The sequence below is a fragment of the Oncorhynchus gorbuscha genome, linkage group LG13 (genome assembly GCF_021184085.1).
Source record: "Oncorhynchus gorbuscha isolate QuinsamMale2020 ecotype Even-year linkage group LG13, OgorEven_v1.0, whole genome shotgun sequence".
In the NCBI taxonomy this organism is placed as follows: domain Eukaryota; kingdom Metazoa; phylum Chordata; class Actinopteri; order Salmoniformes; family Salmonidae; genus Oncorhynchus; species Oncorhynchus gorbuscha.
Window position 1 is genome coordinate 58,732,190 of NC_060185.1, and position 15,461 is coordinate 58,747,650.

General features: G+C 42.8%; 1 protein-coding gene across 4 annotated transcripts in view; it reads left to right on the forward strand.

Moving 5' to 3' along the window:
- Positions 1–15,261, forward strand: part of LOC123993198 (mitogen-activated protein kinase kinase kinase kinase 4-like) — a 62,506-nt gene extending 47,245 nt beyond the window's left edge. For all 4 annotated transcript variants that reach the window (XM_046295082.1, XM_046295083.1, XM_046295085.1 and 1 more), the window contains 9 exons: positions 3–126; positions 583–750; positions 1,723–1,866; positions 2,086–2,220; positions 3,940–4,040; positions 5,132–5,281; positions 9,375–9,534; positions 12,015–12,154; positions 12,368–15,261. In XM_046295082.1, the coding sequence (XP_046151038.1) occupies positions 3–126; positions 583–750; positions 1,723–1,866; positions 2,086–2,220; positions 3,940–4,040; positions 5,132–5,281; positions 9,375–9,534; positions 12,015–12,154; positions 12,368–12,451 (1,206 nt within the window). In that variant the 3' untranslated portion in view covers positions 12,452–15,261. The remainder of the gene's footprint in view (positions 1–2; positions 127–582; positions 751–1,722; positions 1,867–2,085; positions 2,221–3,939; positions 4,041–5,131; positions 5,282–9,374; positions 9,535–12,014; positions 12,155–12,367) is intronic.
- The last annotated feature ends 200 nt before the right edge of the window (positions 15,262–15,461 follow it).

Genomic DNA, 15,461 nt, shown 5'->3' on the forward strand with positions numbered 1-15,461 from the left:
AGAAGCCTGTAAACAGTCCTCCAGGGAAAAGCATCTCGTCCTCCTCCTCCTCCTCCTTCACTCCCTTCATTGACCCCAGGCTGCTGCAGATCTCTCCCCCTCAGAGCCCAGTGGGCTACAGTCCTAGTGAGTGCCAACATATACACACTCATACACACTCATACACACACACACACACACACACACACACACACACACACACACACACACACACACACACACACACACACACACACACACACACACACACACACACACACACACACACACACACACTATGCTACAAAGGAAATGCCCCATAGACATTCGAGCACTGCAGTAAATCACTGCATACTAGGGTGGTCTCTAAACAGCATGCTTTGATCTATAAAAAGGACTATATTATCATACATCTCATTCAATGTATGTTTATGTGTTTATATATGTATTGTAAAATAAGAGGGGACAGAGGGGAGGGATTCTCTCACATATGTTTTTTCTCTTGTACATGTTTACAGTAATTAGCATAAGATCAGATGCCTGACATCAAAATTACGTCCCATGGTTGTGAATACGAGTATCGGTTGTGCTTTTCCCCTCCAGCGAGTGGCAAGCCGCTCGCTAATCAGGAGCCAATCAGGAGAGAGGGGCACAGGAAGGGCTCCGTGGTTAACGTGAACCCCACCAACATCAGACCACAGAGCGACACCCCCGAGATCCGCAAGTACAAGAAGAAGTTCAACACCGAGATCCTCTGTGCTGGACTGTGGGGTACGCAACAGTTCAACACTCGACCCCTAGCCCTTATCCCCTAGCAAGGCACCTATATAATAACATTGAGATTAACACCCAATCTGATCCTAACCCCCATCCCCTAGACACTTACTGTGTTGATCTGAAAGGATTGGATATGTAATACTGTGATATGGTAGTAGCTCTACCTTACAATACTGTCTAGAGCAGTAGTTCCCAACCTTTTTTGAACCGTGGCACACCCCACACCAAAAATGTCCCTATTAATGTATTTAGTGGTAATGACCTCCATCATCTATTTCCATGTGTAGCAAGTGAAGTAGAAGATTTCTAAGCAATACAAAATGGAATAGAAATTAAGGAATAAAGATGGCTAAATGAAAAAGAGTAGGCTACAATGATCAACCAACAGGTAGCCTGTTGTTTCATATGAATGGCGTTGTAGACGAGGACTCAGCAAAATAGCCTCAATTAACCTTGCTACTGTAGCTAGCTAGCTTCTTTAAAAAGGATTTGATGCAGTCAAAATAGGAACTACCAGATGGTATGATAGATAACCTATGGCAGCAACAAGTTTGTCTAATTAGCATGAGTCGGTTTGGCTACATTCTCTCACTCTCTCTCCCTCCCTCCATACCACACACATAGACTGTCACATACACCGGACTCTGCTCTTCTCTTGCGCCTCCCCCACCATTCTGCTTAAAAAAGCAGAGCGCAAAGCACCGTCTCCATCTCTCTCTCTCTCTCTCTCTCTCTCTCTCTCTCTCTCTCTCTCTCTCTCTCTCTCTCTCACGTCACTCAAGCAAGTTTCCATTAAAGTTTCTAGATAAATAAAAATGGAAACATGTATTTAGACTATCCGGATATCCGAAAAATGTTCATAATGTTTTTCGAAATAGTGAAATCATTTAAAATGCTCATCCCTAGTTTGTTGCTGAGGCTTGTGATGTTGAGGCCTAAACGCAGGGGCATGGTGTGTTGGTCCAGGTGTGAACCTGCTGGTGGGGACAGAGAATGGTCTGTGGCTGCTGGACAGGAGCGGTCAGGGGAAGGTCTACTCTCTGATCAGCAGGAGACGCTTCCAACAGATGGACGTTCTGGAGGGCCTCAATGTGCTCATCACCATCTCAGGTAATTGCACTAGTTACAGTAGTGCCACACACAAGTATATACAGTACATCTGTCACACACACAGATAAACATACACACACACACACAGATAAACATACACACACACACAGATAAACATACACACACACACAAATAGTCAGTCTTGGAATGTTTTTTGCACCTACTTTTGCAGCCAATTCTCTAGTCCTCTAAACCCCATTACTGTCTCCTCTCTGTCAGGTAAGAAGAACAAGCTGAGGTTGTACTACCTGTCATGGCTACGGAACAAGATCCTACGGAACGACCCAGAGGTGGAGAAAAGGCAGGGCTGGACCTCAGTAGGAGACCTGGAAGGATGTGTGCACTACAAAGTTGGTGAGTATACATTACCTGGCCTTAGATCATGAATGTGTTACGAAACCAATACCTAGCTTACGGATATTGTTGCACTCGCTTCGTCTAGGCGGCGTAGGCCTAGTTACATGGTCTGTAACCTGAATGAATGTGTGCATTTATATGAGAAATCAGCATATGCACCTAGGTGTTGAATGTACATGTGCCCAGGGAGACAGCAACCTTGCCTTGGTCCAGGGCCAGCTCTGTCTCTCTTGACCTCTTAGTCGGCCTGTCCAAGCGGATTCTCATCTGTTCAGATGGTGACGAAACATAAATATGTCCAAACTAAAGAATCAAAAACAAACGGAAGGCCTCATGGCTTCCAAACAAAAAAACAGCAGGCTCACTGCTTGTAAGATGGGACACTGACTGACTGAACCTGATGTGCTTGTCAAGCCTTGGCTCAGCAACTAGACGCGGTTGCTGACACCTGGGGGATGGAGGGTGGAAGTATCTATGTCCTAACACTAACCCCCCCCCCCCTCATATCATAACAATAGCGTCACGACTGATGTGCTGGATCAATCTTTCATTGTATTGCATGACAGGCCTATATGAGTGATGTTAAAAAATGTAGACATATCACTGCTTTACCAAAGGTTTTTGTGTTTGTTGTATTTTATTTTTTATTTTTTATTTCACCTTTATTTAACCAGGTAAGCTAGTTGAGAACAGGTTCTCATTTACAACTGTGACCTGGCCAAGATAAAGCATAGCAGTGTGAACAGACAACAACACAGAGTTACACATGGAGTAAACGATAAACAAGTCAATAACACAGTAGAAAAAAAGAAAGAAAGAGTCTATATACATTGTGTGCAAAAGGCATGAGGAGGTAGGCAAATAATTACAATTTAGCAAATTAACACTGGAGTGATAAATGATCAGATGGTCATGTGCAGGTAGAGATACTGGTGTGCAAAACAGCAGAAAATTAAAATAAATAAAAACAGTATGATGAGGATGAGGTAGGTAAATTAGGTGGGCTATTTAACGATGGACTATGTACAGCTGCAGTGATCGGCTGCAGCGAAAGCAATGTGTATAATACAAGCAAACAACTATTTCAAGATGATTTGATCTATTCTCTGAGTATCTGACTCCATTAGAGCACAATCGGTCAGTGTGTGAGATTGTGGGTGCATGTGAACTGGGTGTGAGGGAGTGATTGTGTGTCACGGTGTAGTGCTAGTGCTGAGCTCAGGAGATGTGAGCCTCTCTTTCCTGCGACTCTTCCTGAGGTTAGTAAGAGTGTTGACAGAGTGAGGACAGCTCAGGGACTCAAACCAAGGAAGGATGTGATGTCATAGTGAAGCACTGTCCTTCCCAGTCCTTCCCAGCACTCCCCTCTGTATTGTTTATCATAGTCGGAGGCATGCTGCTATTGCCTCAGTGAAAGGCAATTGGCTTCCTGCCTTTCAAATCTTAGTTTACACAAGAGTTTCATCCTAAATGGCACCATATTCCTTACATTGGCCTTGGTCAAATGTAGTGCACTAAATATGGAATAGGTCGCAATTTGGGGCACAACCAAAAACCTCTTTGTTGAGATTGTCTAGTGATCATTAGTTCAAGACCACTGACACGTAAGTATTACAGACTGATGTAGTGAAAGCCTTTATCTTGTTCTGTTTCCATTATGAGAGAAATCGTTAATCCTAATTGAAATCCCTGCTTTTTTGTTACATGTCATTTCAGTTCGATATGAGAAGATTAAGTTCCTGGTGATTGCCTTGAAGAATGCTGTGGAGGTGTATGCATGGGCTCCCAAGCCTTACCACAAGTTTATGGCTTTCAAGGTGAGAGTCACATCAAATATGTATGGAGGAAAATGGAAACAGCTTCCCCCTTACTAAAATGTAAAAATGTCAAATGTCAACACTACCTTCCACTTGTCTTCTTCTCTATGGCGATGTCCTTTCATTGTAGCCTGGGTGCCACTCCTTATGGAATTGTCACGACCATGTTTGGCTTGGAGTAGGCATAAGCACAAACGGATCTGGGACCGGGATACTTTCGTTGTGAATCTAGAATGCTCTAATGATAGACAAAGAGAATATGTAATGCTATTAAGGTCACCTTGATAACACTGTCCTAGTTCTGAACTCTCCTCAGTGGCTTGCCCTACTTCTTACACATCTTTCTAGAATGAACCGTTTTAATTATTTCTACTCACTGCACAGAAACCATGAAAGATATGAAATATACTAACCTTGGTGGTCAACATGGGTTAGCTCCTAGTGTTAGCTCCTGGGTGTACAAAACATTAGGAACACCTGCTCTTTCGATGACACAGGTTAATCCACGTGAACGCTATGATCCCTTAAGTCCACTCTAATCACGGTAGATGAAGGGGAGGAGACAGTTTAAAGAAGGATTGAGACCATTGAGACAGGGATTGTGTATGTGTGCCATTCAGATGGTGAATGGGCAAGACGAAATATTGAAATATGGCTTTGAATGGGGTATGGTAGTAGGTGTCAAAAGCGTGAAAAACCCAGGTGCGCACCGTTTTGATTGTGTCACGAATTGCAACGCTGGGTTTTTCACGCTCAACCGTTTTCTGTTTGAATCAAGACTGGTCCACCACTCAAAGGACATCCATGCAACTTGACACAACTGTGGGAAGCATTGGCGTCAACATGGGCCAACATCCCTGTGGTACGCTTTCGACACCTTGTAGAGTCCATTCCCCAATGAATTGAGGATGTTTTGAGGGCAAAGGTTCCTAATGTTTTGTACACTCAGTGTATGTCTTCACCAGGAAGAACTATTGGCTCTAGTTATACTGTATACTATAAATATAGTTATACTGTATACTATAAATATAGTTATACTGTATACTCTTCCAAAGTCATTCCTAATGTCTGTCCTTGTTGTGTGTATCCAGTCGTTCGGCTCGCTCCCCCAGAGGCCTCTGTCTGTGGACCTGACGGTGGAGGATGGACAAAGACTCAAGGTCATCTACGGTTCCCTGTCGGGCTTCCACGCCATCGACGTGGACTCAGGGACGCCCTACGACCTCTACTTGCCAACGCACGTGAGTCCTCCACCCCCAACTCAACCTCAACCCCAGCCTCCTCTAAACTCTCCCACCCCCCCTCCACCCTCTCCCCACCCCAGCCTTCTTTCTCCCTCTCGGGGCCATGCAGCCTGGGTCTTTGGGTCTCTGCCAGACCTCCAGCCTACAGTTTCTGTGTCTCTATTCTATAGCAGATAAGCAGCTCTTCTCCTCTGCACCCACACCACTCAGCGTGATCTTTTGTTCTGACTCAGAGTTGACGTGGGTAGAAGCTGTTTGCCACCACAGCCAGTTGACTAATGCGGTTGATACAGTATAATATCGACAGGATGGGTTTGTGTTTAAGCCAGGCCTGCTACTGTCAGTATCTGACCTTGTGGCACTTGTCTTTGGAGCAGCAGGCAGCCTGGCGGTTAACAGCGTTGGGCCAGTAACCGAAAGTCGCTCTGGATAGGAGCGTCTGCTAAATGACTAAAAAGTCAAATGCAAATGGGTTTCTCGAAAAGCCACCTCGTATGAATTCTGCTCTGTCACGGTATAAGCTCAAACATCACTTACCTCAGAGCAAAGGAGATACAGTGCATTTAGGGAGCTTTTCCTCTCGGGAGCAAACAGATTTACTGAAATATAACTCAAGCTTCACTCCAGTAATCTACCGCGGTCACAACAGTTGTCTGAAGATACAGGGAGGTCAGCCTTGGTCAGTTATCAGTTAATCTCAGTGATGGCTGTGTTTGGCTGACTACCAGGAAGTGAATGAGGCTGAGAATGACTGAGTAGCCAGCTGAACCAAGTGATGGCTATTGTGTTAGTTAGAACTTCTAACCCCTCTATGAGGCTCAAGATGTAGCAGGGTGGAATAATGCAGATGTGCAGATTGTTGCACTCTTAGTCACTGTGGACAGGGGAGCTGAGGCAGCCTCTACTCTTGCTGATGAGAATCCCACACACCCACACAATTCTGCAGAGCTGCTGGGAGCTGAGAGCCAGAGCAGAGGAAGAATACATTCTCAGAAGGAAATGAGCTCTATTACACACTCACAATACACACTCACATACACATACACTTGCACACTCACTTTTGTGCGTACATCTACACAAATATAGACTTGTACACACACGCACACACACTGTACCCCCTCCCAGTGCTGTGCCCTCAGAGGTGTGCTGTGGCTCTATCCCACTTCTCCCACCGTGCTGGCCCACATAGCTATCATTGGCTGCTTCTCTTTGGCCCCAGTCTCCAGCCATGTGTGCTACTTTTCACCAGATAGATAGCTCTAAAAATACCTTGGCAGCGCCAGCAAACCATGTGCCTGCTAAAGTGACCTGTTATTCTCCCATTTTTTCTCATAACAGTGATATATTTAGAGAGCACTACCACACACTCGATAACACTGGTGCCTTAGTCTCTTACACTGCAGCGGAAGAGAAGGGTCCTTCTCTTTTACCCGATCACTCGCTCTCACATTCACTCTCGTATTCACTCACTCTCACTGACACTCACTGGTCCGCTCATTCTTTCCTTCACACACACACACACACAACTTTTCTCCCACGTACGTTCTCCCTGCTGGCTGCGGTTGATGATGAGATGATAAGGATACCGAGGCAGCGGATTAAGATAGCGCTGCGTCTGTGGATGCCAGTGTTGATGCTGAGGATTGTGGTGGCACAGCCACAGTGGCATGAGGACAGCGGGTGGCAGCTGGGGGGACAGGCTCTCGGCCGGGCAAGTATGGGGATCCTGTGGTGACTAACACTGGTCCTGTGGTAACTTACACAGGTCCTGTGGTGACTTACACTGGTCCAGTGGTAACTTACACAGGTCCTGTGGTGACTAACACTGGTCCTGTGGTAACTTACACAGGTCCTGTGGTGACTTACACTGGTGTTCGAGGCACTCTTGCGTCTATTCGCCAGCGCTTGGTACAGCCGACTCAGGACGTGACCGCGCCGTTTCGTGGCTGCTGAGGACTGCGCGCAGGCTAAGTCCCGCCGGTCGCAGTCCTGTGGTGACTGTGACTTACTGTACATAGAAGCTTTTGGGGTTGTTTGAGGTGTTGGTTTGTTTGGGGATTTGGGGTTTGAGGTTATACCTGCTGTTTAAGCTACTAGTCTAAGCCAGTACGTGGACTCGCTTATAGCAGCTCTTATGTAGAAGGACTTTGTTATAATCTTCTTATACGAAGGGGTATTTTGGGGGTTATTGTAGATCTCTTGTGGTCTTAGAAACGTTGTGTATGTGTGAATGTTGCATCCTCATAGAGATAACAGAGACTAAAAGACAGTCTCATTGTTTGAATGTTGGCTATTATGCAAGTGCTTATGAGGGACCTGGGGGGGGTCAGAAGTGGCTCCCTCCTCCGCCTCGCTGCCACTTATTCAACCCAAGATGCTGTTCAGTTGTTATATTCATAGGTTGCACCTCCGTCACTCGGTCGCATCATGCCATTGTTATGAACGTTCTCAAGCCGCCCTCTATCAGCGGCGCCATAATGGTGCCCTAAAGTGATGATAAGCCCAAGTCATTCTGGACAGAGGCTAAATTACACTGTAGTGCCTGGCAATACGATGACATTGCTAAAGTAGTCAAATATTTATTAGGAAACAACTCTGCCAGCATTATCATGTCATCAAATGTACTTTAGACAGATCACAATATTGTCATTAGATAGCAAAGCAATGCTAATGTTAGCTTGCTAAAATCCAGTGGCCTCCCCTCAATCTTAGCTAGCTAGCTAACGTTATACTGCATCTAAAGTCAACATGGTGACATCAAAATTATGACAAATGGTTTTCCTACCAATTATTTGCCTGCTGTTGAATGTCATTGTATTTCCAAGCCACTTTAATGCACTTTTGATGAAATCTTCATCAGCGCTCATTGACGAAGCATTGAGTAGTATCAGGCATCAGTCCAAAACGAACGTTCAAAACAAGTATTGTGACGAAACATGCAACCCATGAGTAGCTCTGCATCACATCTCAGTGGAGCTCACCCAGCCATAGTAACAACACTCATTTGGGTACCTGAGTTGCATCCCCATGTCAGGGGAGAAAGAGCTGATCACTGAGCGTCTTTGGCAAATGAGATTGTAATTAAAGGAATTAAGTGAAAACATTGTATGGCAATTAATTAGCTGAGACAGAATCAATTAAGCGTTGTCACCCTCTCTCTGTTGCCACCTGTAGTCAGTGACTCGGCTGATTCAACATGTTGTTTAGCCTCAGTTCACTGACTCTGAACCAGCTTCTCATCAAACAGAATGAATCCAGATGGTTCCAGGGAGGGAGAGTGGGAGTGTGAGGGAGCAATGATACTTTGTTTTATTAGCCAATGTTATCTGGTAGGCTTAGGCGATATACCGTATATACCGTATACTGGGGTATTTAGACATACCGACGGATTCATTTTAATACCGGGGGGCTGCAGGGGTGTGTGCTACGCCACAGCTTATAACTAACTATAAGTTAACTATCCAAGATGTGCCTAATCAATTATATCCAGCTCAGGATTCCAGCTATGCATTTGGATTGCTAACTTGCTAGCTCAGTGGCTAGATGGCAAGATCAAGCTACTTGGTTACAGCAGAGACAATCCAGCCCCTTCTGGATCAAGATCCATATCTTTTTTTTTTACTTTTTTTTTATTTTAAGGAATAGCACCGCTTGTGTGCACTTCCGATAATACCCGGTATGGTACAGAAATAGTATGAAAGTCTTGATACTGTCCAAACCTATTAGTTGGTGTATTAGGAGGATTACCCCTGGTGATGTGGATGTAGCTGGGTGAGTAATGCTGTTGCTGGTAGAGATGATGAGGTTTGGAGTGAGAGTGCTGTGCTGCGCTTCCCATTGTCGTCAAATAAAGTCAAGTCAATTGTTATTTTCCAACAGGGAAATTGAGTTTGCAGACAGAATAATACCATATAACACTGTACGAGAGAGCTACACTATAGAAAACATTATGGGTGTGTCTTAAATTGCACCTGTCAGGCCCGTAGGGCTCTGGTCAAAAGGAGTGCGCTATATAGGGGATACCATGCCATTTGAGACTTAACCCATCTTATCCTCATCTCATCTGACTGTGTGTGTTTGTCTGTCTTAGATCCAGGGTGTGATCCGGCCCCATGCCATCATCATCCTACCCAACAGCAGTGGCATGGAGGTTCTGGTGTGTTATGAAGACGAGGGGGTCTACATAGACACATATGGACGCATCACCAAGGAAACAGTGCTGCAGTGGGGAGAGATGCCTGCATCTGTCGGTGAGTTTCTGTACATCGTAGCCACCCACCAAATCAAAACCTGCAGGCTGTGCATGTGTACGTGTGTGCGTGTGCTTGTTTGCATATCTCTTGAAAGACGAGAGAGAGAGAGAGAGAGAGAGAGAGAGAGAGAGAGAGAGAGAGAGAGAGAGAGAGAGAGAGAGAGAGAGAGAGAGAGAGAGAGAGAGAGAGAGAGAGAGAGAGAGAGAGAGAGAGAGAGAGAGAGAGAGAGAGAGAGAGAGAGAGATTCCACCTCCACTCGGATTGAAAAACTAGTGCTTATAAGTCTAATTTCATATTAAAATGGATAGATTTGATAGACCTGCAGACCCAGACCATTTTAAAAATAGAGCATGTCTCTTGTATTGACCCTTTTTGTTATGCCGCAAGCAAGAAGTTAACCTTGTTTATTGTACTTAGATCACTGGGTGCAAAGAGGAGTCAAGCTGGATCCAACTCCTCTAGACATATTTGGGACAGTGGCTCTAAAAATAAGATGTTCTGTTAGACTCATTTAGTTGGGTCCATTGGCCAGGTCATTATTCAAGGGAAAAGGGTGTCTGTGGGGAATAGACTCACAGACAGGACAGCGCTCAGCCGAGTCTGGACCAGAGTATATAGAGTGTAAATAAACTCTGGGTGTAGGCTCTAAAGAGGAGAGTGTGGTAAAGGGGAACCTGATTGATTTTCATCTCTAGATGCGTCTCGAGATTGGTTTACAACATGGCACTCACTGAGAGGCAGAAACCAGGGTCTAAAACCCTGAGTGTGTAGTCTAGTGACAAAGGGTGCATCCCAAGTGGCACATTATTCCCTATATGGTGTACTACTTTTGACAAGAGCCATACAAATCAAATCAAATTTTATTTGTCACATACACATGGTTAGCAGATGTTAATGCGAGTGTAGCGAAATTCTTGTGCTTCTAGTTCCAACAATGCAGTAATAACCAACAAGTAATCTAACTAACAATTCCAAAACTACTGTCTTATACACAGTGTAAGGGGATAAAGAATATGCACATAAAGATATATGAATGAGTGATGGTAAAGAGCAGCATAGGCAAGATACAGTAGATGGTATCGAGTACAGTATATACATATGAAATGAGTATGTAAACAAAGTGGCATAGTTAAAGTGGCTAGTGATGTATTACATGTACATGTATTACATAAGGATGCAGTCGATGATATAGAGTACAGTATATACGTATGCATATGAGATGAATAATGTAGGGTATGTAACATTATATTAGGTAGCATTGTTTAAAGTGGCTAGTGATATATTTTACATCATTTCCCATCAATTCCCATTATTAAAGTGGCTGGAGTTGAGTCAGTGTCAGTGTGTTGGCAGCAGCCACTCAATGTTAGTGGTGGCTGTTTAACAGTCTGATGGCCTTGAGATAGAAGCTGTTTTTCAGTCTCTCGGTCCCAGCTTTGATGCACCTGTACTGACCTCGCCTTCTGGATGATAGCGGGGTGAACAGGCAGTGGCTCGGGTGGTTGTTTTCCTTGATGATCTTTATGGCCTTCCTGTAACATCGGGTGGTGTAGGTGTCCTGGAGGGCAGGTAGTTTGCCCCCGGTGATGCGTTGTGCAGACCTCACTACCCTCTGGAGAGCCTTATGGTTGTGGGCGGAGCAGTTGCCGTACCAGGCGGTGATACAGCCTGCCAGCATGCTCTCGATTGTGCATCTGTACAAGTTTGTGAGTACTTTTGGTGACAATCCGAATTTCTTCAGCCTCCTGAGGTTGAAGAGGCGCTGCTGCGCCTTCTTCACGATGCTGTCTGTGTGAGTGGACCAATACAGTTTGTCTGTGATGTGTATGCCGAGGAACTTAAAACTTACTACCCTCTCCACTACTGTTCCATCGATGTGGATAGGGGGGTGTTCCCTCTGTGCTGTTTCCTGAAGTCCACAATCATCTCCTTAGTTTTGTTGACGTTGAGTGTGAGGTTATTTTCCTGACACCACACTCCGAGGGCCCTCACCTCCTCCCTGTAGGCCGTCTCGTTGTTGTTGGTAATCAAGCCTACCACTGTTGTGTCGTCCGCAAACCTGATGATTGAATTGTAGGCGTGCGTGGCCACGCAGTCGTGGGTGACCAGGGAGTACAGGAGAGGGCTCAGAACGCACCCTTGTGGGGCCCCAGTGTTGAGGATCAGCGGGATGGAGATGTTGTTGCCTACCCTCACCACCTGGGGGGCGGCCCGTCAGGAAGTACAGTACCCAGTTGCACAGGGCGGGGTCGAGACCCAGGGTCTCGAGCTTGATGACGAGCTTGGAGGGTACTATGGTGTTGAATGCCGAGCTGTAGTCGATGAACAGCATTCTCACATAGGTATTCCTCTTGTCCAGATGGGTTAGGGCAGTGTGCAGTGTGGTTGAGATTGGAGCCCTGGCCAAAAGTAGTATAGGGAATAAGGTACCATTTGTGCCAAAATCTAAGTCTGTGATGGTGTGTGTGTCTCCACAGCCTACCTGCAGTCCAACCAGGTGATGGGCTGGGGAGACAAAGCCATCGAGCTGAGGTCAGCTAACACAGGCAACCTTGAGGGAGTCTTCATGCACAAGAAGGCCCAGAAACTCAAATTCCTGTGTGAGAGGAATGACAAGGTAAGACAACATCCCAATATCACCAAAACATACCTTGGTCAAAGCTCACATGACACCCTATTCCCCCCATATTACTTGTAGGGCTTATATAGGGCTTGGCTAGATACAGAAAATATGTCCTAGATACTGTATGTTGTTCTTAATATTGTAGGTGTTGAATATTATACCGGAAGTTGTAAATGTTTAACTGCTTCATCTATTTTCTGTGTGAAGGTGTTCTTTGCCTCAGTGCAGTCAGGTGGCAGCAGCCAGATCTACTTCATGACACTGGGCCAAAACTCTCTGTTTAACTGGTGAGCTCTGGGGCTTGAAAACAACAAACATTCATACAGGGATCATCTCAGAAACAACATGAATTATGCTCAGATACAGTCCTCTTAAAAACTGAAGTTACACTTTAGTAGTACAGCTACAAAACCCCATGCATATGAGGGTACACCATTAGCAATCAGCATTATTTATTATTTCTGTGACTAAGGTCAACACATTGGTTTTATGCTGGTTATTTCAAGTCTCTAGCTCTAGTAGTGAATATTGCGCCTTAATAGCCATACACAGGGCTTATTCTTTATGTTTTGAAATACATCGGCAACCTACATTTGAATTCATATTGATCTCAATATCACATGGACTTAAAAGCACAATTGCTTCTTTGTTTATATCCGAAATGCATCAACACGTTTTTTATTAAGTGATTGTTGGTATATTCATCACTGTATTATTAGCAAGTGCCATTGTTGGTGTTAAATCCTATTTACCATCCAGTATTATTTGCAAGTATTATGTGCTTTTAAAGTTGCACAGTCAAGTTGCACGTCAGGAAATGAAAATCAAATGTTGTTACTCCAAAGGGAGTGACAAAACATAAGTCCCTTAATAATGAAGAGTGCATTAGAAAGAATACAGGTTAGTGGGCTAGTCATCGTTTTTAAATGTAGACACTGCAAATGGCTTGTCCTTATTTCTCACTATTAAGTCAATTTACTGCCCTTGCAATTCCAATGGTGTATACTTAGTTTTACGGTCTCCACTTTCTACTCGTAATTTAGATGACCAAATAGGCATTATATACCCTGTTGCATCTCTTGATATAGAACAGATCATGTTTTGCATTAAGTCGTTTTAAAGAGGAAGAAGGAAAGGATCAGGATGTTGACCTCGTGCTATATAGGTATTTTTGTACGTAAGTGGATGTACATATTATTTGCACTGTTTTCTAGATATTTTATATCCACTGGTCATCTCTATGTACAGGTTAATGGATTTGCAAATGATCTAGCCCTTTGCACTATGACCACTTTTGTAAATGTTCAATGTAAAATGCTTTATTGTCACTGTGTAATACATTTGAAGTCCTTTTGAAGTCCTTTATTTACAACAATTTGATAGCATCACATTAAACAGAGATTGCATCTGATTTAGATCAAGCTAAATCTTGTATTTAATATGTCATGATCTAAAAAAATGATGTTATAACAGCAATAGGCTTTCAACTCTTTAAATTATAAAATATATACTCTTTTGTAAAAAAATATATATATATATGATTGTTAAAGGACATTGAAATAATTGATCTGTACCACAAATGTGAAATGTAAACTCAAATCAATTGTATTTTTTTTCCAGTTTTATTTTGTTTTGCTTTTTTTGCCACCAAATGGAGCTCAACATTTTCATTTCAAATCCAGTTTGGACAATTATAGTTACTTTATCTTCATGATAGAAATACTGCAGCTGGTTCTGTATTTTCAACTGAAAAGGAACTTTTTCAAGGGACAGTTTGATATGATGTTGTTATTTTGTTGTTACCAAAAAGCATCTCATATTTTTATGTGAGCATTCACTCATGAGGTGTATTCAACTGACAATATATTTAGATTAGAAGGAATAGCCAGTTAGGTACTCAGTTTCACATAGCAATTATTTGAACGTATATTTACCCTATAATGATTTCCATGAAGTTTCCATGAACTAATGCTTTCATTGTCATTGGTCTAATTCGCAGATTTTTACAGAACTTACATTCTGACTGAGATTTGTAGTTAAGGCAAAGTGGTAAGGAATCAATCAAATTGAGTTTTGACTAAATGTTTTTATTAATAGATCGGTTTTAATTAAGTATTTTTGAGAATAGTAACAGAGCACTCAGTTTATATCTCATTCATTTGGCATGTATGATGCAAATGTTATAATTTGTCAATTTGAAATAGGAGATTGAATGGGTAGATTTAAACCATTTAAACTTTTTATCCTGAACTTACATTTGAACAATGTTTTTTTTATGCCTAAGTAGAACTTGTGACAGAGAGTCACTATATTGTCCATTTGTAAACAGTTGGTAATTATTTCTATAAAAAACAGGGATTTTAAGCAAAAGTTGTGATATCAGGCATGTTGCTGAGTTAAATAATAGTTTATCAACTGACAGTTATATTGCAGTTGAGGATTGTGAGTCATAGCACTCACTGTGTCATTTCCCCTCCTATCCACCCCCATATTTCAGGAAGTACTCTTGTATGAAATCATGGGTTTGCTTGTCCTAATGAGAGGTGTGTGCTGTAGGAAGGACTGAGGAGGTTGATGATGGTTTGTGTCAGGTGTGTGTCGTGTAGCTGTGAAGATTCCTCTCTGCTTTATATGATGCAGAGCAAATTGAGTTTTTGTTCTCGGGAATTTGAGTAAGATGGAGAAAGAATTCCGAAAGGTTTTTGATGTTGAGTGTAGTTGACGGTTATGTGAGATTTTAGTGAATAGACTGGTAGACCAATCAGTCTTGATCCATTTTTCCCCTACAAAATATATATATATAGTGTATAAAAAAACAATTAGAATAAAGTTGACCACTTTATATTGATAAATATCCACAAAATATATTGTTTCCTTACCTGTTATTTTTCCATTTTGTTTTTGAAATTGTGTTGCAATATCATTTGTATTTTATTTTGTCCTTTCTTTTGTCTTACTTTTGCTTTATTTTTGCACTGGAACTTTCTTATCATTTTACAGCATGTACTGTATACTCAACTCGTGAAATTAATTAGTAACACTAATTGAGGTGTTATTGTATAAAAAACAAAACTGTTGAACAATAAAAGATGTAAACAAATTATTGTGATGTTCAGTGGTTATTTGAATAACATTGGAACAATATCAACTTACCAAAACTGTACATTTGGAGGTAGTCTAGGACTATGTCATTCTTATGGTTATACTTTAAGAACAGCACCTAGAGTACGGAAGAGGTTGTTTCAGTGGACCGACCTTTTAACATTCCCAAGTTATTAATGTCACACAACACCTGTGCCAA